At 39.7% G+C, this 24,515-nt stretch overlaps 1 protein-coding gene across 2 annotated transcripts; it reads left to right on the forward strand.

Annotated features, from left to right (window-relative positions):
* The first annotated feature begins 1,502 nt into the window (after positions 1–1,502).
* snx16 (sorting nexin 16) lies at positions 1,503–24,292 on the forward strand. Of its 2 annotated transcripts, none has more exons than XM_088643317.1 (8): positions 1,503–1,657; positions 3,974–4,455; positions 7,480–7,566; positions 12,910–13,058; positions 16,034–16,103; positions 17,008–17,144; positions 18,337–18,459; positions 20,119–24,292. In XM_088643317.1, the coding sequence occupies exons 2-8, from the start codon at positions 4,093–4,095 to the stop codon at positions 20,234–20,236; spliced, it is 1,047 nt and encodes a 348-aa protein (XP_088499443.1). In that variant the 5' UTR covers positions 1,503–1,657; positions 3,974–4,092; the 3' UTR covers positions 20,237–24,292. The 2 variants fall into 2 exon arrangements, with proteins under 2 accessions (XP_088499443.1, XP_088499444.1); XM_088643318.1 differs by lacking the exon at positions 1,503–1,657 and adding an exon at positions 1,874–3,190.
* The last annotated feature ends 223 nt before the right edge of the window (positions 24,293–24,515 follow it).

Raw genomic sequence — 24,515 nt, forward strand, 5'->3', positions numbered from 1 at the left:
CTACATCTTCTTCCCGATGACCAGGAAGACTCAGCACAAACCAGAAAAGAGTGACCGGACACATTCCTGGGCTATAATGTATAGAATTCAGCCCAGCTGACTTCTTCAGAATGAACCGTGAAATGTGAAGCACAGGACACAAGGGGAAACTCCTATAGAAAAATGAGAACAGGATGCACTTCTTTACCCATAGTTCTGTGGGAGTAGGGAACATACTACCTAGTCATGTTTTTGAATTGGATATCCTGTCTTCCTTTAAGAAATGACTGGATGAGATCCCCAGACCAATTAACTACCAAATGATTCCAATTAACTCGTACCGTCAAGGCTTATCACCAAGCTCCAAGCTCCATTTACATCATCGGGTCTGTAGTGGAGAGGGTCAGCAGTTTTAAGTTCCCAGGTGTTAACATCACAGAGGACTTAACCTGGTCTCACCACACCAACATTGTGGTCAAAACAGCACAGCAGTGCCTATTCTTTCTCCGCAGGCTAAAGAAGTTTGGCATGCCATTACATATTCCAGCCAACGTCTACAGATGCACTGTTGAGAGTATCCTGACTGGTTGTATCACTGCCTGGTATGAGAGATGCTCCGCCCGGGATCGCAAAGTACTGCTGAGGGTGGTGAAATCAGCACAGTTCATCACCGGCTGCATACTACCAGGATATCTACTCAGTTAGATGCCTCAGGAAAGCCAGGTCTATACTCAAGGACCCCAGTTGCCCAAACCACAATTTGTTTTGTCTTTCTGGAAAACGATACTGAAACCTACAAAGACCGGCAGATTTAAAAACAGCCTTTTCCCTAGGGCAATACGACTGCGTTTTTTTTCTTTTCCCGTGTTTTTTTCTCGCCCTATTTTTTTTCTGCCTGCAAGAATTACAAGATTTTGGGTAATCTTGTAAATTGTTACAATAATTTATTGTATTCTTCTTGTAACCTTCTATCAAATTCTTCCCCATCTCTCCTTGGCGAGCTCGCGGAAAATGCATTTCACTGCCGACAACCACCGCTGTATGCTGTATTGTTGTGCATTAATAAATAAACCATGATTGATTGATTGAACAATACCTCAGGGGGAGAGTACCAAGGCTCAAAGTCTCCCTAGTCTGGAAGACACTGCCCTAAACCCAGCTGGGGCTCCTGCAAGGCTGTTACTGTGGCTCAAGGCCTGGTGGTACAAACAGCACATTAACCCCCCTCTCTAACGTCTAAGACCCATCAAGACCCTGCAAATTGTGATCTCTGTTGAGCTTTGTGACACTGTAGAGACTTTGAGGAAAACAAAAAATATTTGTAATATAAATCTCTGTATTTTGTTCGTTACTTTGAGCACGCTACAATGAAAAAAAGTGCATTGAGAATTATATATCGTGTTAAGAACTGTACCCACTACCGTCTGGGTAAAACTACAGTACGCTGCTGTACGGGGAGCCGGTAAAGTTTCTCTGCCGGCAGCTCATTCACCATTGGCTCGTGCTCCTTCCTGCGGCGTGGGACGGGCAGTCAACGCGTGACGTCCTGTTCCTGGAAAATGAAGGTCTGTATGCAGTGAGATGGCAGAGGGCTCTGCGGGATGTGTGTTAACATGTGAAAAAGAAGTTTCATTTCATATGTAAGGCCGCTTCTTGGTGCTGAATCACGAAAACTGAGGTAAGATATACATTTATATCGTTATAAAAGGGTGCGTTATAAAAGGTGCTTGTGATGCGTTCTTTTATAATTTCACCGCCTTCCGTGCGCTGTTTTGTGGCTGGAATCGCAGAGCATGTGATCCTGTTTATAATTCGGGCTCAGGAAGTGAGGGAGGGTCGACTTCACCTGCACTGTCACACCGGATCCCCCAGAGAGCAGAAAATAGCAGCGCACTGAATTACGAAAGCTGTGTTTAAAGTTATCGCATGGTAGCCGTAATAATAAACAATGTGTTTGCAGGATGCGAATTCAGGATATTTACTTATACGAATATTATAATTAAAGCGTTGCATATACAGGTTGCAGGTTGAATAAAATCTCACACGTGTTCAGGATTATTGTTTTTTTATCTACAGATAGGGATTGCAGGTATTTACGGAGCTACTGATCTGTTCCTTCTGTGTTGACTCAGCTAAACCTGTTTACTTCATCATGCTCACAGGGCTGGAGATGTTCATACGGAGTCTAATGTGGTCGTGTGATTAACAGTTTGCAATTACTTGGGACTTTGTACTTTATTTTATTAATGTGTCTCCTTGATGAGGTTCACGTGTTTTTACAGATTACAAGAATAAACAAATCTGCAGCGTAATTATCGGTGTCTGCAAGCTGACACGCTTGGTCTTACCGTATGCTCTTTGAGTGTAGCTTGTGTTGTTGTTTTGTGTCAGTCGCTAGTTCAAGCGGTTGTTTTTGATTTCGAGTCTTATTTCTGTGCTTGCGGACAATAATAGCTGCTGACCGAGTCGTATGTATGTGGGCAAGCTACCGTCTTTCCTTGATCAAACGAAGCTGCTTTCGCAGCGAGTGTCTTTATTTGGTGACTCGAAGATCACCGAGTCTTTGTAATTAGCAAGAGAGCCTATGGTGTTCACAACTGGGACCCCTTTGCCTCAAGGATCTGGAGCTTTTAGATTAATTAGAGTTAGCCTGTGCCTTGCTGAATTTACAGCTATTGGTTAACTATATACAGAGGATATCTGTTCTATCAGCTTTCTTTAACTTTGCGATATGATTGTTTCTGAATTTAACGTGTTTATCAATTGGGGTAGCAGAAAAAGATCCCAAAACGGAAAATAATTCTAAAAATATTTAAAAGCAGAGTCCAGTCATTCTGGTAAGGTACATCAACTATGTGACATCACATGTTTGCAAACTAGATGTTAGCACCATGTGTGTTCTTTAAATATGTTTAATGCAAATCCTGTGAAAATTCAGATTCATCTCATGCTATCTGAAGTTCAGTTTCAGGGCTAGATTAGTTACTGTGCAGATAGGAATTGCCAGTTTTCAACTCATGAGGAAGTGTCTGTTAGGTCTCACTGTATAATTTTACTTCAGATTGTGACTGATGAGTGAATTCTCACAAGACTAGCCCAGACATTAGTGACTGTGAGCAAGTCTGTCATAGTGAATGAGTCTAATCTAAGGAATGGAAAACTGAACAGCCCGAATCACCTTTAAACAGAAGACTGCTACAAGTTACTCTAGGTCTGTACATACTCTACATTTATTTTAAGGCTGTGCTTTGTGTTAGCATTGATATATTTTCCTGCTTTATATTTAGATTAAGTATGTACAAAGTTAAAGCACTGTTATTTTGTGTAAGGTAAAATACACTCGTTGTAAAGTTTACATTAAAGTGTGATCAGAGAAAGAAATTACATTGTCTTTGGTAATCAAGTGCTCATTACATAGAATCGGAACCAGAGAGTTCCTGTAGGTTTTATACACCTGACAGGTGATTTGCCTTCTCTTTAGTTCTTTTTAGTTACATAGAATGGTTTAATCTGTGTTTACCTTTACCGGGACAAACATTCCTTGTACTTTGATAAGGAATTAGATGAAGAATGTTTTAGGCTTTGCCATAGATTCTACCAGAAGCATTTTCTATTGCTTAATCTGTAGGCTATATATCTGGTTTGAAATATTGGTTTGTTATGTTTTTTTTTTCTGTTGCCTAATTGGAATTGGTGATTATTAATCCGGATTGAAACTGTCAGATATTAAACAGATCTCGTTGTTGTGTATACGTTGTGCGGTTAGAATGGGCAGCTGTCCCTAAGGGCCTGCAGGGTCTTCTAGGCTTAATTTGTGAAACAGTTATTTAAACAGGCAGTGATTCCCACCACACCTCAAGAAATGTTGTCCCCCAGAATCCAATGAGCCAGGATTCCTGTGCACCTGCAACGGCTTGTTAAATGATGCTCACAGTACGAACAAATGGCACTCGTAACCAAAACAGGCTGATTTTTGCGTTTAATTTTCTTACAGTTGAACACCGTTGAGAAGAGTCAGCGCTGCACCAAGTGCTTTTGGCTGCGCCTGGTCCCCTATGGTTGGTGGACGACCTCTTAGGGCTGACAGCTTTTCTGCAGGAGCAGGAGCAGGAGATGGCCACCCCTTTCGTTCCCGTGCCAGTGCCTATGGAAGGCGCGGCCTTGCCCGGTGGGGCCCGACCCCGGAGCCAAAGGAGTCCGTCCTTCGGAAGCATCTCCAGCAGCTCCAGTTCCTCCAGGGGCCCTGGTGACGACGCCGGCTCTGGGAAAAAGAGCAGCCTGTCCGAGCAGTCGTGTGCCACCCCGCCGCAGTGCCAGAGCCCCGTGATCAGGACTAAGCTGAATGGGGCTGACTCTGCCATGGAGTACTCCAGCTGTGACCGGGTGCTGCCGCCAGAGGCCTCCAGCTGGGAGGAGCGGCCGGCCACGCCCACCGTGCTGGGCTATGAGGTCATGGAGGAACGAGCCAAATTCACCGTAAGACACCTGATGTGTGGCACAATTCCTGCTCTGTTTTAAAGCACTTGATTATTTTTCGTGTATTACATGTGAAACTTTAAGAGACATTCAGTTGCTTTAAGCCCTATAGTCCTGGACAGACAGTTAAATCATGTGGTTTCATGGTGTGGCCATGCGCTGTGGGGGTCTGGTTCAGGGTCTGGTTAGCCAGCGGCATCTTGAAGCATCAGGCCTTGATTGAACATAAACCTTGAACCCTCTTGCAAAGTTGGGGTTTCCATTATAGTATACAACAGGCCACTTATAACCTACCATAAAGGTATGTATTTGAAATTTGCAAATGGATAGTGGGTTGAAGTTTTAAATTAATCCACAGCTTAGTCTGATCTGCTGTTAGCATGGATCAGGCTGTTAGAGTTTTTTAGTTTTACAGGTATTTCAGGTGATGGAGACGAGTACATTGACACAGTTCAGAGATCACAGTGGCACAGTCCTGGTTGCTTCAGCGCCTGATGAGGTTCAGTATATTGGATGTACAGAGGAAGCTGCTTGATAAGAGGAAAAAACACTTTTAGGAGGGTCCCAGTCTGGATAAAGCCTTAGTGTGGCATTTCAGTTTGTGGTTCAGAGGAAAAGGGTGTGTTACACTTTCCAATAATATGCTGTCTGAATTCAATGCAGAATTTTGATCCACTGCCAGAGCAGGTTTATATTGCTGAAACACATGGGTCCAATCTCAAAGTGGCACAGCTGTTGATAAGGAATTTTAAAAATAGTATTGCAAATGAGGGTAACAGGTTTGTGCCAGATTCTTACAGGTCAAGCAGAGAAAGAAGGCTGATAATGTAAACAGCCTTAGCCTCAGTGGAAGTCACTTTAGTATAAAGTTACAGGTTTAGGCCACCTAGTAGAATCACTCTCTGTCAGAGAAAAAGGAAACTGGATGAATATGAGGGAAGACTACCAGATTTAAACACAGACACTGTATAAGCCGCCATTCTTAATAAAGTGGAGCCCAGTAAAACAGATATAAAGCTGCCTGTGACAGCTTCAGTGCAGCAACATATCAATTGTGAATTTCCTATCACGTCACCCTTTCAAAGTAAATTGTATTTTTAATGTCACTAAAATAACCTTATATCCTTGCTTTTTTATGGACATCATATGTGAATAGCAGACGTGGTACCTAAAAGAACACACAAGAAATACAGAAAATAGAAAACTATTTTTAGAAATATTGTTTATAACTTTTTGCCTTCTTGAAAAAGAATACTTCAGTGACAGATTTCTTCCTTCATTTGTCCAGTTTAAGCACGTGGCGTGAACAATCATATAATAAGCAATAATGTATAACATACACAAAACTACACAGACTCTTCTGTGTAAATGTCAGTTTTTACTTTATTATATATGTATTTGTAGTCTTTAAAAAACTTTATAAAGACATTCTTTATAATATATACTGAGAACAGTAATAAGCAATTTGTTAAAACATATTGGAAAATACTTTCATGAAGAGGTTTCAGTTCTTAGACGGTTTCGATGACAGTTGATAATTAGTTACATCTAAGTAGTTACATCCGATGTCCTCTCTCCTGCTGTTTCATGTCAGTCTGTTGATTCTCAGAGATCAGTGAGGTGCTTGAATGGGATCAGAGCATACATAAATGTTAGACCCATCTTGAATCACAGGTGTGGTGACTCACTTCAGACATTGACAGTTTAATCGTTGGTAGTGTGGCACTATGGTATAGACTGCAGTATTAGCCAAGCTCCTTCTAATGAATTACTCTTTGAAATTAGATTCCTTGTATCACCTCCTCCTTTGCTGGAAATACAATATTGATGCAATATTGACATCCTTAAAATATTCTGTTTTGGTGCTTTTTTCTAAATGACCCATAAGCACATTGTCTGAAATCTATTTTTTTAAAGTTATTTACATGCAGTAATCAGGGTTTAAGGTTGTAGTAGTTCAGGTGGGTAGCTGCGTCAGCATGTGTAGGCTGCAAAGGAACAAGTAATAGGTTTATTCCATGCTGAAAAAAAGAAGAAAGAAATCGCAACGTTTCGGCCGCGGAGCCTTCTTCAGGTGTTAGAAAGACAAGGCCGTGTCTTTCTGGCCTTGTCTTTCTCACAGCTGGAGAAGGCTCCACGGCTGAAACGTTGTGTTTTCTTTCTTCTTTTTTTCAGTGTTTAAGGTTGCTTGCCTTTATTGTTAACAGAATTAAAGTTTAATTTAAGCATATGATTAGTTAAGGAATTCATGGGTCATGTGGATATATAGGTTTCATTGTTAGGTCACTGTGTTGGCCAAGATTTTGTAAAAGATTTTGTAAAAACGTTTTGAAAACCCCACACAATTCAACAACAGTGGCTCTTTAGGAGGTCAGATTAGAGAACTGAAACATCTCTGTAGCTTTGCAAACACTCATAAATAATGACACTGAACAAAATAAAAACAGTAGTGTAGTTATGAGATGGCAAAGGGCTGGACCTATAGATGACTGACCTCAGAATCTTAAAAATAGTTTCTCTTTTCCTCTGTCTCAAAAGTGTTCAGCTGAAGTTAACGGCACAAGTATGTTGGCCCAGGAAATGAGTGATCTCTTCAAAAACTTCCACTCTCAGGCAAACCTGGACTGGTAGTTAGTCTTTTGCAGAGCTAAGTCTTGCAACGTCTTGTGTGAATGCATTGTGTTTTGTAAATAAAATATCGACAAAAGGAACAGAAACAGGTGTATGCCTAACTTCTAAATGATGACTTATCATGGCTTGTACTTTGCATGAACAGTCTGCATCTGTTTTCTTTTCAAAGCACATTAGAGTGATCAACTATTTTGTTTGTCCAATTCTATACCATGTAACATCCATTTCAGCCCTGTATGTCCACAAGTATAGCTTCTAAACAAATCATCACACCATCTATGTTCACATTAATGTATTCTCTTTTTAGTATTAATCCATAAAGAGACGAGGCTTATTGACAGCATAATTTAAATGGTTCAGCTTCAGAAGTGGTAATTCCTGTTTCCACTGCAGGTTTATAAGATTTTGGTGAAAAAGAGTCAGGAGGAGAGCTGGGTGGTCTTCCGACGGTACACAGATTTCTCCCGGCTGAATGACAAGGTCAGTGCGTCTTGTGAAACTGAATTTGTTTGTGTTTTCTCACAAGGAGAGGTGTGTAATATCGTATGAGTGCTTGTCTGGTGTGGTTGTGGGTGACTGACGTCTCAAATGCTGAGTTGAAAGGCAGCCTCACCTGAGGCATGCTGGGAAGGGTGTGGCTCACGTCAGTGTGCTGTGGTCAGGCTGCTGGTGGCAGCTCCTGTCCAGCACTGTCTGACTTTTCTGCAAAACATCCACCATGAGTAAACAGCAGGTGATGTAACAGAGCTGGCTTGTAGGCATACAGTATGTATATACAGTATTATATAGAGAAACATCCCTATGTCTTTTTTTGTCTCCCATTTGTAACTACTGAACTGAACATTATATTGCTTTAGTGTAATTGTGTTGCTGATAAATGTAAATGGAATTTTATTGAGCAGTTCTGTCTCTGGCTAAAAGGCTTTGTTGACGATTAGGATAGAGCACACTAACATGAAAACAACCTTCCCTTCTTTTTAAATTCTTAAACTGTCTTGAATTGTAAACTACTTGCTGTTTTGTACTCAAAGCTAAAGTTATGAGTGAAGAAAGACAACGCCTACTTAAATCTGACCTACCTAAACTTCCCCCTTGATTCATCAGGTGAAGCAGTTTCACGCTTCTTCATCACTGTTCCATTGTATAGGGGCAGCTAGTGCACAATGGGCACCACGCATAACCCAGAGGGGTGCTGCCCTCCAGTCGCAGATGAAGTGGGTTTCCTGTCTCTCATATGTAAAGTGCTTGGAATCCTTTGAGATGAAAAGTCCTATAGGAAAAAAAATTGCTATGCACGCAATTCAGAATTATTTAAATTACTATTATTCAAATAGGTGACCTAAAGAATAATTATGCTGTTGTATAAGAAATGAAATCGAATTCCAGCTTGCCAGAGCTTGTTGTCATACCACACTAATCCCCACTAATGCTGTTCAGCACTGGCATGTGGTTTCATTTTTCGAAAATTGGCATTCATTTAAGTTTCCAAGAGTAATGCCTAGATCTTGTACTGTAACTAAATGACAAACTTTTAACTCAAAAAGATGTAGGAGATTGGAGTAATATACATGCTGAGTGATCTTATAAAAAAAAAATGAATAATAAAAAATTGCAGTCCATCCCTTCTGTATATTGTATATTAAGCAGAAGTATAGCACAAATCTTGTATTGCTTAGTGCTTTAGTTTGGACTTGACATTTTAAGTCTTTATAGGAGCAAACATTTTCACAGTACCTAGAAGGGGTAATTTTCGTAGTGGGCCATTGATCTTTTTATGGAGTTAGCATTCATCAGCTTTCTAGGCTAAAACTTTCTTAAGCTGTTTTTAAAGACCTTTTAGCCATTTACTTTCTCTGGCTTTCATTTTCATTGATATTCATGCTTAGTACTCCACAAGTCCCTTCAGCTGGTTCCAAGCTGATAAAATCCTGCATATTCCAGTTCTCCTGGTATTTATCACTTCTGAGGCTACAGTGCGTTATCTGTGGTTGTGCTTTAGGATTAAATACACAGGTTTTGTTCAGATCTTCTTTTGGAAGAGGCTGGAATGAATTCCATCTTCCCAGTTTTGTGCAGCAGAAGAGATTAACCTAGCAGGGATTGTGTGACTGGACAGTTTTCTCTTCAGAGATGAAGATGAGATTCTGAAAGCCTGTCTGTGCTCTGACCCAGTCCCTCCACAGAACCTGCAGTTGTGCTGAAGAGAATATGCATCTAAGACAATGGTTCTCAAACTTTTTGGGCCAAGTACCACCCCGATCAAACCAAAGCATCCATGTACCACCTACAAGTCATCTTCTCATAGGAACCACAGAAAATCTCAACTACCAACATGAGCGCACGTGTGTGCACACACTCACATACACATACAATAAATATTATAATAATAAACTTTATTTGATATAGTGCCTTTAAAGGTGGCTTCTCAAAGCACTTTACAGAATGACAACAGGCACAAGAACAATTAAAAATAAACAATAAAAAAGCACTTAAGATTTCAGTGAGAGGGGTGAGCCTGTTTTGTCGAACAAAGCAGATGCGAGATCATTGGTCAAGCCTTGATACAATTCACAACAGAGTCTAACCGATTTTAAATCCTCAGGCATTTTCTTGACTGCCAAAGCCTCATGGTGGATGCTGCAGTGCGTCCACTTCATATCTGGAGCAACCTCTCTAATTCGTGCAACTGCACTGCTGTGTCGGCTTGTCATCGCTCTAGCACCGTCTGCACAAACTCAGACGCATTTTATCCAGTCCACGCCATTCTCTTAGATAAATTCATTCAGAAGGTGAAATATGTGCTCTCCTGTGGTTCTTGTTCGTAGCAGCTTACAAAACAGAAAGTCCTCGTGGGACATACCCTCAAACTCGTATCTAACGTAAACGAGCAAACTGGCCAAATCGACTACAGACTCATCTAATTGCAGTGAAAAGCATCTGCTCATCTTAACGCGCTCTCTCAGCGTACTTTTGACATCATCTGCCATATTAATAATTCTGCGAGTGACTGTGTCTTTCAGAGGGGGCAGCAGGTCGAGCTGTTTAGCAGCTTTTTCTCTACACATAATACATGTCAGCTGTTTGGCAACAGTAAACAAAGTTCTTCACAAGTAGTGTGGGGCTTACCTGTTTTAGCAATTTGCAAGCTTGCATTTTTCCCCATTTCCGTTTCAGGAGTCTGTCTCAGAAGTTAAAATACGTTTTTATTTCATGTGCATGAGAGCGAAACACAGAGACGCTCGGTGTATTTTTCTCAGATTGACCTAGGACGGTCCTTAAAATATTTTTCTGTTATCTATCACCCTTTCCTGTGCTCACAAGATTGCCATTGTTCCAAAATCACGCACATTCTCCTACCTCCCTATTTGCTGGAGATAACTTTTTTAAAACTACAATTGGTAACTTACGTTCGTAGCACGTATTCCTATACAATAGTATAGAATTACATAGTAGCTCTTTTTGTCCAGTCAGGTATTAGCGAGTGCTGTATCATAGTACATAGGCTGTACTTGACACATAAACTAATTTTATTAAAATAGAAAATATGAAACCTGTCCCAATTTTTCAGTGCACACAACAAATTTCCAGGGCCATTTGGTGTACCAGATCTTTCTGTTGCTGCTATGAATTATCCTAATGGAGGCCCAGTCAAAAAATGACCAGTTACCTGTATAATCAAGTACATAATAGGTTTCTGAAGCACAGAAAAGAAGAGTGAGTTAAGAGATCTCAAAACAGAGGTACACCAACTGAAGTCACTGAAATTATATTTCATTTGGTTTTGAGTCCGTCAGATCCAGGTAACTAGCGAACAGTAGACAAGCCACTTTGTCAAGCTAGACGTGTAGGCTACTGGAGGTGTTTTACCACAACTGGAAATCTATATAAAACTTGTCTTACAAGTTTACAAAAAAACATTTTCACATTAAAGAAAATGTAGCATTATTAATTTTTTATTTGTGGTTTAACTTGCACATAAAATACTTTCTCGACACAGACGGGGTGCCAGAATGGAAGGATGGATCTATTGGCTTTCTGCATTCCGCCTTCACATCCCGTTTTTATTGTTCCAGAGTCGTTTCTCTGTGTACTTTGTGCTCATTTGCTCTAATTCCACAGAACTGAAACGCCAGTTTAGTGTTGTTTCAGTAGCAAGAGTGTATGGCTTTGGGGAGGTGAACTGCTGTTTTTCAAAGAGATATCTCTCATGGTTATGTAACCTCATCAGAAAAGAAGGCTGAATCTTATTTTGTCTCACTGCTCATTGTCAAACTCACTTTCAGCTCTGCAGATATAAGTTTTACAGTAGAGCAGAGCTTTTTGTTGGCAGCAGGTTTGGAATTCCTTTTCTTATACACATTTTTTAAATAGCTAATATTCACAGCCTCTCATATGCCTGTCTGACTCTGAAGTACAAGGGTTGCCTTTGTTTTTTTAAAGAGTTAGGGAAGTGATTGTGCATGACAGAACAATGAAATGTTGTTTTTTAGAAGCCTGAATAAACAGAAAATCCATAAGGTAGTAATAAAAAAAAGAATGTCTGTCCTGACAAAATTCCCACTCATTGTGCAGTAGCCTTGATCTCTAGGCTCCAGTAGTCTTTCTGTCACTGGGGGTGGGGGGCAGGAATGGTCAAGTGTAGGAGCATCTTAAAGAAATTGGAAGATATGCAAAATTTTCTTCATCCCCTAATACTTGTAAAAATCTATAAAAATTGCTCTGAAAAAATTGAGCACAAGTTTCTGTTTATACATCCCCTTACATCTAAAATAATAGACATTTTTTCATATCTGGCTAGGATATTGAACTACATTTTAGCAGTGTACAGATGTACAAAATGTATAATTGATGTATTGATTTGGAATAAATATCATTCAAGTTACACAGGAGTTTCACTGGAACAGTATTTGTGCAATCTGTACTAAAATTGATTTTTTCTTTTAAATTTTACTTAATTAAATTTACCTTCTTATTTTCATTCCTGCTTTCGTAGGCTGTATCTTATTACAGAAAGAGCAAATCTTGAATTAGAGGGTGCGATGCCTAATGTATAATTAACAGACTTCAGCGGAACAGAGGTTTAAGTGCCTGTTTCTTTATAAGAGAGAAGAGGTCATTGTACTGTTATCAAAGATCCCCAGAGTATGTGAAGGCACAAGCTGCTAAATCCTTTCTTCTCAAGATCCCTGTGCTTTCTGAAGATTTCTTTTGTTCTGCGAGAAGGCTTTTTGGCTGGAGCAGGTTTCAGGGTGTGTCTGTACAAAGGTTCTGCTTCTGTTCTCATTCTTTTGTTCCCGGAGCCGCCCTTCACACAGATCGCTCGTGAGCCCAGAACAGACTCCAGGATATCTGCCAGAGCATGGCTGTCTTGTTCCAGTCTCCCTTTACCCAAAAAACAACTGTGAGACACAAGTGGAAGAGAATGAGAAGTGTATTTAAGACTGATTACAGGAGGAACTTTTTCACACAAAGTGTTATGGGAACAAACTACTCAGCCATGCTCTCAAAGTTGAAACCTAGTTTCTTGCTGTGGCTGGGCAAGATCGTCAGAATGAAATGTGTCAGATGGGCTGAATGGCCCCTACTTGCTGACAGACATTATTAAGTTCTCAGCCCTGTCAATCAGTTCCAGTAGAAACAAACCATCTGGCTCCTGCAGGTTTCTTACCACTGCTTTGATCTTTTTATTCCTGAGTTAGGATGAACTCGAGCATGGGTATGTGTCTTGGATGGATTTTACGTAGATTTCTTCATAGTACCATAGATAGATTGTTTTGTTGCCCAGTGTCATTCAGTAATTGAAAGTTTATTTTTTCCTTCCAGCTCAAGGAGATGTTCCCTGGCTTTCGCCTCTCCCTTCCGCCGAAGCGCTGGTTCAAAGACAACTATGACCCAGATTTCTTAGAGGACAGGCAGCTGGGGCTGCAGGCCTTCCTACAGAACCTGGTGGCTCACAAAGACATTGCAAACTGGTATGTGGCACATTTCTCAGCAGGGCCGTTTGTTCAAGCTTAATGAAGCGCGCAATGCGAAGCTGCAGCCGTGGCAAACAGGCCACCTGTGGGAAGCCACTTGCGGTCTGACGTTTCCTTGTTTGCTTGTTAATTCTTGTTGTGTTTCTTTCCCTGAAGCAATGCAAAGTTCTGAAAAGAAATACAGTTATCAAGCAGCCGCGAAAGTGTGTTTGCTGATGGCACTGCAAATGACAAAAGTAAATTAAAAAGAACATTTTTGTTGAAGGTTGGCACTATTTTGCAGCGGTTAGCATTGCAAAAACTCACAGTGCTGGGGCCCTGGGTTTAATTCATGGGCTGGTGTCTGCGTGGAATTTATATGCAATTATGCAATTCTATATATTATTATTATTATTATTATTATTATTATTATTATTATTATTAAATCCTTACACTTATATAAGGACCCCGTGTTAACCTGGGTTTCCACTGGGTGCTCCAGTTTCCTCCCGCAATCCAAAGACATACTTGTATGTAAATTGGCTTTTGGACAATTGGTGCTAGGTGTGAGTGTGTTTGTCTCTGTGTCTGTGTGTCTGCCCTGCGATGGACTGGTGTCCCATCCAGGGTGTCCCCCTGCCTTGCACCCATTGCTTGCCAGGATAGGTTCAGGCTCCCCTGAGACCTTGAATTGGATAAAGCAGTTAGAAAATGGATGGATGGATTTCTGTTGATATCATGGAGTTATAGAAAACCTGCTTTGTTATTCTATTTATGCCTGAAAATTTCACAGATAAAGTAGAAGTAGAAGCAAATTCATTCTTTCTTGTTCAACACAGCTTAATGAATTTCTTTCTCCCTTTAGTGACACATCAAGGCGAAAGATGACTGTGACATCTGTATAGCTGAAGGTTATAGGTTGAAGTCCTTAGGTCTGTGATTCTCAGTCCTGGTCCTGCAAGACTCCTGTATCTGCTGGGTTTTTTCTAACTGAATCTTAATCACCAGTGCTAATCGGTGCCTGTAAATGATATTTATGTTGCCCTTGTTAAAGTGCATTATTATAACCTCAGCACATAGAACTTCACTCAGTGCCAACTCAACTCCCATAGTGAGTCAGTATTTCTCCTTTAGCGTGTTGCACCCAAAACTCACAAATAAGCACACAGTTTGCTCCAGTTAAAAATTTCACTTTGCATTTTGAGATCTGAAATCAAATTTAATGACCTAAAATAGAAGTTTGAAATCAGTCGGCCTATGTCTAAGACCAGGGATGTATTGAGGTTGCCCAGGACCACAACTGAGAACCACTGTAATCAAGTATTTTTTAAACCAAGGTCTGAGTGTATAAAAAAGCCTAAACAAGCAAGAAGATCAATTACTGGCAGTTAATGGCGCTGGTGATTAGCAGATACACATACAGCAGCACAGCTGAATAACACTGACCTAGAGAGTCACAAGGCTGAAGCTCACAGACCTTCGCCACACTTACAGTTCCTTAGGTGTCAGCCCACACAAGCATATTTGAGTTGTAGGTAATAGGAAAAACCTTTCACGTGTATCTTGGATTTACAGATTATCAATAAGCCTGCGTGTTTCTTTGTTTTAAAATGTTTTGTGGCTGGTGGTACTTATGACTGAACATTTAATGTGGTTTCGAAATTACAATATTATCCAATTCTATATATTATAATGAATTCCTTTCACTTATATAAGGACACTCCACTCAAAGTGCTTTACAGGTAATGGGGACTCCCCTCCACCACCACCTGGATGATGCGATGGCAGCCATAGTGCGCCAGTACACTCATCACACACCAGCTATTAGCTGGAAGGAGAACAGAGCAATGAAGTCATTTCATAGATGGGGATTATAAGGAGGCCATGACTGGTAAAAAGCCAATGGGAAATTTGGTCAGGACGCTGGGCAACACCCCTACTCTTTTCAAGAACCACCCTGAGGTTTTTAATGATCTCAGAGAGTCAGGACCTCGGTTTTACGTCCCATCCAAAGGACGGTTCTTTTTTACAGTATAGTGTCCACGTCACTATAATGGGACATTAGGTCCCACACAGACCACAGGGTGATCACCCCCTGCTGGCCCCACTAACACCTCTTCTGGCAGTAAGCTTGGTTTTCACAGGAGGTCTCCCATCCAAGTACTGACCAGGCTCACACCTGCTGAGCTGTCTCCTATATTGAACCCTCTACCCTATCTGTCACCGGACTGTCACTTTGAAAACTTTAATGCATTGAATGATGTTTTATATAAAGAAAAAAAAACATTAAAAATAAATAAGGGCAGTTTTCAGGTGGTGTGTTTTCTATTGAGCTCTTACATTCAAGTAACTGTGATGGTATTACTTTTGCATATGAGATAAATAATAAAGATGATACTTTTCCATTAAATGCATTCTAAAACAAGGTTGATGCTCACATCTTTGTTTTCTAGTTTCTTTCAAATAACTCGAAATTATTGACAGATGAGCCCAGAGCAGACAGGTTGACAGGGCAATCAGTGCCTCAGTAGGTAAATGAAAATAGCCTAATAACATCAAAGTGTCACGGAAAATGAAAATATGAAAATATTTCAAGTTTTATTTTTCTCATTTTCCTCCTTAAAGTGTTAAAACCTAAGATATGTTCTCTTAAACTTTTAAGATTAAAACAGTGAATAAAGTGATTTGCCAGCGTTGAACTTTAAAGTCAAAGTCTTCTTTATTAAGATTCTTCTGGAACACAAAGCATGCATATAGCCATAGATTCTCCTGGACAGTAATCTGCTGCAAAGAATAAGCAACATATTAAATGTAATTATTGCACAGTTTCTGTAAATGTAATCGGTTTACTTTCAATTGGACCAGTAAGAAAAAAAAAAACTTCAAACTCTATCAGCTGTGGCATTTTTGATAATGGTTCTCAGAGAGGCTGTAATAACTGTGCTCCTTGAAACCAAAACAAAATACTGATGTTGTTGTTGTCTGTTTTTTAGCATGGCAGTGCGGGAGTTCTTGTGCTTGGATGATCCTCCTGGTCCGTTTGACAGTCTCGAGGAGAGCCGAGTAAGTCATCACCCGGGACAAGTCTACAAGGAACTCTGTCAGGGGTTTGCTCCTGCTCTGCTTCAGAAAAGAGACCCAGCTTCCCTTCGTGCATAGCTGCACATTAGAGGGGAAAAAACAAAAATATCGAAAATGTTTTTGTGTATAATGTGACAAAGTTGTTTAATAGGCATACTGTACATTTTGTATATCTCTTTATTGTTGTTTTAAGAAAATAAGATGACCTTTTTTGAGCTAGTGAATTTTTTTATTCATGATGTCTGTGAGGAGCAAATGTTTCCCTGAATCACATAAGAAGATCCTTTACTAAAGTTGGTCATTTAATTTCAAAGCCAGATTCTCAGGATATGTTGCTGTTTTATCTAGCAGAATGACTGTAGAAAAACGACTGGTGCACAGAGTGTACTGTCTTTCTATAATAAAATGCCATAAACTAGCAAATAGGAAACAGACGGACTTGCAGAATGTTACATGGAATGATAGTAAAGTCAAAATGGGCATGCCATCAAACAGTTGTGTTATGTAGACCTATGACTGTTTTTATTGCTAATCCATGAGAAAATGGATTACCAAAATTAAATTGTTTGTATTCTACCCAAAAGTGGTAAGTGTAGGACCATAAGACTTTTAAATTCATGTCCAGACAAGCATTCCCAACATCCAGTTCCATTTGCTCAGCATACTATTGTAATTGAAGTCATATTACCCTTTTCTCTACTTAACATGCAAACTTTGATTAGGCTTTTCGGTTTATTTTGAAAGTATTTGTTGTAGCATCTAATTCTTACAGCTATTTGGAAGCTATGAAAACTGACCTGTGTGTTTCATTAATAGTTGACTTTCTTGTTTGTTCATGTTGATGCTGTGCCACATTAAGCCAAGACATATTTTTGGTACCCCGCAGGCTTTCTGTGAAACTTTGGAAGAGACAAATTACAGACTGCAGAAGGAACTGATGGAGAAGCAAAGGGAAATTGAATCTCTCAAGAAGATTCTGGAAGAAAAACAGCTCCATATTGATGTCTTGGAAAAAAGAATAAAGTAATTGTCTTCATTTTATGATTATTGAAAGAAAGTCACTATAGCTGGTATTTTCAATTGACTGAATAGTTATCAACAGGCTCACTCATTCCAAAAAAGTATTTAGTGTATATTATGTGCATATTCTGAAAGCTGAAACTATGGATATCGGTACATTAGTAAGCAAAGAGTGTGACAGTAACACACTCTGCAGCAAAGTTAATGTAACAGCACTCCCGGCAAGCAACGCAACGCAAACACTACAGGGTGCACACAGATACACAAACCAGGGCCAAATTTAGCAGAAGCCAAAGTAACCTCCCAGTATGTCTTTGGACTGTGAGAGGAAACCAGAGTACCCTTCAAAAACCAATACGAATACAGGGTGATCATACAAACTCCACACAGACAACAGCCCAGGTCCAGAAGAATTCAGGGCTCCAGCGCTGCAAGGTAGCAACATTAACCACTGTGCCACTGCATTGCTCATAGTCCTTTATTTAGCATTTAAAATCAATTCCTGGTCCTTCAGTGATATTACATTTTAAGGTCTGAGTTCAATATTTTTTTAAGTTGCCTTGTAATGTTTATTCAAACAGCTCCTGGGAGTATCCTGGATATTGCTTCATAAGACATTTATAATTTTCTTACACTGTGTTGCGATATCCTTAGTGTGACCTAGGTCAGGCCTTGGCTGTTTGTTATATCTAAAAGTTAACGACCACATATGCTTAATCTGTAGTGTTAAATGTTTTGTTTTAGGAAGAAAAGTTCCTCCTAATCCCCCCCCCCAAAAAAAATTTCATATAGAGCTGACCTGGATTTTTACTGAAGTAGTCATTGAGCTTAAAAATTACAAACTTGATAGACCCTTCAAATTAAGTACCCAGCTGTAACAGGAGAAAGTGCTTCTCGCAGAAGGATTTGTTTGGCTCACCTCGTGTTTTACAGGCTCATTTCATCCAAGAAACTCATCCACCTTTTCATAATTCATCCCAGAGAGTCTCCATCCACAGCATGAATGGTTAGTTCATGGTTAGCTTTCACAACTGTTTCTGGAAATAAATAACTGACAGGTACTTTTTAATTTCTACTAATGCTTCTTGGGTCCCCGTTGTTAGCCCTTACTTACCAGAGCACTGGGTTACGAGTGCCGGTGCCTTTCAGGATGCAGTTCCTCTGTGTGCCGCAGTAACGCTGCTGTGTTTGGCAGGGATGTGCCTCTTGGCCCAGAGATCCTCCGCAGGCCGTCAGGACAGGGGAGCGAGTGCAGTGTGGACGGGGATGTGGAGTCCTCCGCTGTAGAAGCTGACCAAGAAATGGGAGAGGACAATGGGTAATTTTGCTGAGTATCATACTGTAACATTTTGGAGTATATAACTGTGATGAGCTACCTGTAATTTGTAAAGGCCAATAGATCTGTAGACTTTTCCTTTGATCTGAGGAAGCCAGTTTCCCAGGAACGAATGGGCTTGAAACCCTACCTGAGATGTAGCAGCACAGCTCTGCACAGCGTTAGAGAGCACTAGCTAACAGGACACACTCTCACATATTTTGCTCCAGTACAAAAGTTTCCCTGTTTCACTTTGGATACCACCAATTTGAAACTTCAGAGCTATTTTTAAAATGGAAATGTGAACCTGGAATTCCTGTTAGTGTATAATGAATAGCACTTCAGACTTTTGTAAACTAAATGGTATGAAATTTAGTTGATGAGTGTGTTACAATAAAGCTATGGTAATTAAATAAATTTAAACTATTTCTTGAAATTTGTAGTTTTGCATGATGACTTATGTGATCCATGTGACATTTAAGATGCAGTCTTAAAACTCTTTGAATGTTACAATTTTCATTCCAGTTTTCAAACTGTTTTTCTTTTTAATTGCATATTTTTAGGGAATATTTGGTATAGTTTTTCAGTCCTGGTCCTCTCTGACTACAGTCTTCTATTTGTGGTTCCAGCTTAAATTAGCTGATTAATGTGGATTAGTCAATCAATTGAAATATTATACAATTATTTATTTAACCCGCACTTGCTTTGCTCTACAAAACCCTTGTCCTCCTATGTGGTTTTTGTCTTTGGAATAAACCAGACTTAATAATCTTAGTAATGTGTGGCTCAGCAAAGGTTATTTTAAAAGCCAAAAAGTCTGACTTTTTGAGGATTGAGGCAAGAAAGAGGATATAATTGCTTGCTTGCTTTATAGTGGCTGTACAAAGTCAGAGCCACTAGTAACAAAACAATTTAACAAAAATGGTCATTGATCTTGTGCCAGGTTTCCATTAAGCATAAGAAGTCAAGGTTGCTTTTTGTAACAAACTGCCACAATATGATCGATTGTAAGTTCTGTGGTGTGTAGTGGCCTTCGCATGCTTCATTACAGCACCGAGTGCTTCTCAAAATCACCTTTAGTTGAAAAAGGGAGAGATCAGCACATATCCTCAATCTGTCGGCATTATGGTTTTTGGTTCTGATATGAAGGACACAAATGGTGGAGGTTCTCCATTTACAATGTCCAGGTAGTATTCTTATTTCACAAGAAAGAGTGAACTTCACAAAGAAGGCTGTAGAAATAATTATCAGTTCATTTGTGCTTATTAAAACATGCCCATTGCTGTTTACTTAAATCAGAGTTCCCCAGTCCTGGACCAGTTGAGTTTTGTATGTCGCCCTGAAACAGCTGTTTTTTGGTTAGGATCATTTGTACTGTATACTATAGATCAGTTAAGAAAGTAATCTGATGAATCAAGAGAACTCTGGGCTTTGGGGGCTGCATAGTCTTCACAGTTTGGTCTCAAATGATCTCTGTATTGCTAATTAAAAAAATTAAATTATCCCAGGACTTAAGAAATTAGTGATTTAATGGCTGCCTGCTAGATAGTGACTCTCCTAGAGACCCCTGATCTAATGGTCTTGTCTGCCTGTTATTGTTAGTAATGGGGATGCATGAAGAATTGGTCCTTCCAACATCCCTCTCCCTCCCTGTCTTTGCAGCCCTGAAGTCCAGTCAGCCAAGCTGAACCATGTGGCCTGCTGGTGTGGTCCTGCAGCAGGAAGCTCTCCTCCCGTGATAGAAGTTGCCCAGGTGGCAGAATCATTTCAGGAACATTGATTATTTTTCTTCTCCTCTCTGCGCTGCATTTGGAAATCTCTTCACCTGAGAAGCCAGCAGGGAGGAGTGTCAGAATCCAGAACAGCTTCTCCTCCCTGGGCTTTTCACAGACGTCTGCAAGGAGTCAGTGCTGTACAGAGAAGCAAGGATAATCAAGCCCAGGATTTCCCTGGTGTTTTGAGTTTGGTTTACGTTCTTCTGCTTTTCAAGCCAGACATTTTAAATCTGTGTGCTTTCCTTGCTGAATGGGTATGTCCTGTTTTGCTTTCTAACTCTGATACTCCTGAGAACGAATTAGAAGCAAGATGGAATGTGGCAATGTGAACCACACATATTTTACTATTTCTTTAATCAGCCTCCAGTTGTAATGCACTACATTGCTTCACACTGCCAATGCTGTAAATAACAAGTTCAATGAAAAATAAAGCCATATTTATCAAGTTGTTGTATTTACACCCAAAAGTCACTTATAGCAAGGTTAAAGGAAAGGTCAATTGTTAAATTTAGGAACAACTTTTAGTCACTGATAGTGCTGACGCTGCTTTCTGGAAGCAAAGAGGTGTAGATCTAAGGTGTCTTTGCCCTCACTAAAGGACAGTAGGTTAAAACTGTTGCTACACATATTGTGCTGTCTGTAGACATGTTTTGGGTTGTGGTCATTTTCTGCAAATACAGCTGAATGGAACTCAGAATTTAAATTTGTGTGATATGATACCACTTAGTCTGGTTTCGTTGTCTAATTCTAATGTTTACCAGAAAAGAAGGTGAGTTTAGATACTGTCGGCAGTTTATCAGAGTCAAACAATCTCTACCTGTCCAGACCAGTACCAGTAATGAAATGGTGGCTTCTGGCTTCTGAAGTGCCATTGATTCTCAAATTGCCTTTCACTTCTCTAAGTAAATCTGGATATGAATCAAACTTGGGTGAAACATTCTTGATAAATGTGGTTTGTGGTTTTCTTTGTAGAATGTCAGATTTTCCTGGACCTGGGCTGTGTTTTCGATATGATATTGAAAATTGTGCTCTTTATTATTTTACTTCACTTCTGCTTGCTCTAAACCACAGAAAGCCCTTCAAGCAATGGACAGAACAAGAATCCATAAATAGATAGTTGCATAAAGGACTGAGAAAAAAATCCGTAGACAAAACATTTCTATAAGGGTTTAAAGACAAGAAATGTATATATAATTGCATTCATGATGTCATCATGTATACAGTTGTATACATACACCTTGCATACTGAAGCAATGCTGTAAAGAATGCATCTAATGTACATACTCTGATCATTGATTTATACCTTAGAATAGCTAAATACATTGAAAAGCAGAAAATCTTGCAAAACGATCAGCCCCTATGCAGTCTGTGTATACATTTCAGCATTTTCTGACGTTACAGTGCTTCTGCAGTGCTTTAGTTTGATTTACAGGTGACAGGGACAGTGAATTGATTGCAGTGGTTAACTCATGGTGAGTGTCTATACAGAAGGGCACTGTGGAAGCTTTAGGTGATGTCTATTTTTGCATTTGTTTCAAGAGCAATCAATGTTAAATGAAACAGTTTATTTGTTAATTTTAAATCATGCTGCTAATCACGTTTTATCTAGTTACAGAAAAATCTGCTAGAATTGGTTTATCTACCAGAGTCTTTGTGTTGGTTCCTTTAGCTGTAACTTTTATACATGAGTGTATGAGCAGCTACTGATGATTGACTACATTTTGCTATCAACAGAAACAGCAATAGTAATAGGGTGATCCACAGAAATCTGGCTCCTCAATAATACAGTGTAAAAAAAAATGTGGCTTTTAGTCAGTGCAGTGAACTTTTCACCTAGCCTTAACAATTGTTATTTCTGCCATTGAGTGCTTCGAATGTCTTATGTACTAGATGTGTTTCCCAATCCTTGGCCTGGAGTAATCCTGTATCTTATGGTTTTCATTCCCACTGAGCACTTAATCAGGGATCCTCTTCAATCCCTTAATTGAACCAATTGATTGTTTTTTTTCCAACACTCCAGACTTGTCCCGCAAATATTCTCCTTTATATGTGTTATTTCCAAGATATATAGTGAGTAGCATTCTGTTTCATCTTGGTTTTAATTTGCAGATACAGTGGGAATAACTATCTCACACTCTCATAATGGGCATTCTAAGTGCTGAATGGACCCGTTGCCATAATTCAGCCAAGCCGTTGAAACACTAAACTTAAGTGAGAGGAGCGGTAGAACTTGCTATCTGACACAGGTTGCACACCAATTTCTAACTTTGTTCTTCTCTTTAAGAACTAAAACAGTTTTCTAAATACATGTAAACAGTTCAATTTAACAGCTTGAAGAGCCAAATGAAGAGGTTGGAATTAAAACCTGACACTCCTTGAGAACTCAGAGTCTAAAGCATTGTTTCAGAGCTGCATGTCTCTCTGTTCTGTGTATGTCCCTCTGACATTTCTCATGTGGGAGCAGGTGTTTCTGAGATTTGCTATCTGATCCCTCAAACATACAAGGAAGTGCTAACGAAAACAGGCTGATGTCCACATTTCATCTTGTCTGGTGGTAATGATAGTGACATCAATCTTTTCAGCACACATTTCAGTGCCTGGTTGTACACGAGAAATGGTCAGTTTCACTCGTACAGCCTAAACACCGCTACTGGCCTCATTGCGGGGCTCGAATCCAGGCGAGGACGTGTCCTATTCACTCAGCCGCTATATGGGAAGAGTCCTAGGAACGTCACAAAGAAGCCATATTCTGTGCAACAAAGCAATGCAAGCCTAGGCATGGTTTAATACTGACTGCACTGTGCTGTTGAAATACAGCTTTATAACTGAAACAGACCTTCACACTCACGTTTGAAAAGTTTAACAAAGTCGCATGATGCACTTTATATTTCAGAGGAATTTGTTTGAGATACATTTTGTTGGCAAGGCTCGTCATTTAGTTCAAACTTCGTTTGAAGTATAGTGCCTTTTACCTCGTGCTTCCATCCATGTACAGTCAGGCTTTCATTTTTTATGGTATTTTTAAAATGCTAATTATAATTTCCAAGTGCCTTGCTTGCCTTATGCAGTGAATTCAGATGTTTTGCTGATTTTTTTCTTTTATTAGCTATAACTGAATAGTCGAAACTAAACCTCCACTTTGATTCTCTGTTGCGTCATGTGTGATTTTTAGACTGTATGTTCAGTAAGACCTATGTATAGGACAAGAGGTTGTACTTAAATGTTATGGTGTAATGTTTTTTTTTACTTTCTGTCAAAGAGTCATAATTAAGCGATGGAGAATGTTTCTTTACAAAAGGCTGAGTAGAAAACCAGGCTTCAGTCATTCCTCAGGACTTTGAGGAATCTGAATCTGAATAAAAAGCAATCTGTTATCCTTATGACAAGACCTTATTGATCTGCAATATGCAGGGCCCAGACATTTCAGATTGTAAATCCCATATGTCTTCGATATAAATCCAGGCTCAAAATGGAGCAGACACAAACATGGCAGGAGTGGGAGCCTTGGGCTGGTGTATCATGGAGGGCCCAATGTACACTCTCATGCAAACACCTGATATTGGCATGGCAGCTGTGGTAATGTAGGTAATATGGCTGGGCTCTGTAGTACATGGCAGACCAAAATGTTGCATTGTGAACATCTTTTGGTAGCAAGGATCCACAGTGCGCATGTGTACTGCTTGTGTTCATGCAAGTTTAAACAGCATTCCCATTAAGAATAGTTTAGAAAACTGATCCCATTTTGCTTGGCTGGAGCCTTGAGCTTTGGGTGACCCCACTTTCCTAAAGATGTGAAACAAGAAGTACAACTGTGCTGTGCTCCAGTTCCCAAAGGTGAATTAGGCTGCAGTTCTTCACTGTACACCAGGATATCCTATTAGCAATCTGAAGGAAAGATTCAGAGAGAGTTTATTTTTACCACTGCTTTTTTTAAGTTTGTGCATGGATATGCTTGGGGGGATTATTTCCAGACCATTATGTCTATTTATGGGCTTTAATAATTCTTTATATTAGATAAAATCTTTTTAATAAAACAACTTGATTATGAAGTTACAACATAATCTCTTGAGTTAAATCACATGCTTGTTTATTTATTGCCATTTTCTCCAGTTACTGATTTTTGTTCAGAGATTGCCCATTGTAGTTTATTCAAATTAGAGTGGCTCTTTCTATTAATTCTTTCAGAATATTTTAACACAGGTTTTTATGTCCCTGATATACTAGTTCACTAGTAAGTAAAGTACTGCAAACAATTTGTATATATAGGTATATACTGTATAGTGG

Source organism: Lepisosteus platostomus, chromosome 8, assembly GCF_059453375.1.
Source record: "Lepisosteus platostomus isolate fLepPlt1 chromosome 8, fLepPlt1.hap1, whole genome shotgun sequence".
Taxonomy (NCBI): domain Eukaryota; kingdom Metazoa; phylum Chordata; class Actinopteri; order Semionotiformes; family Lepisosteidae; genus Lepisosteus; species Lepisosteus platostomus.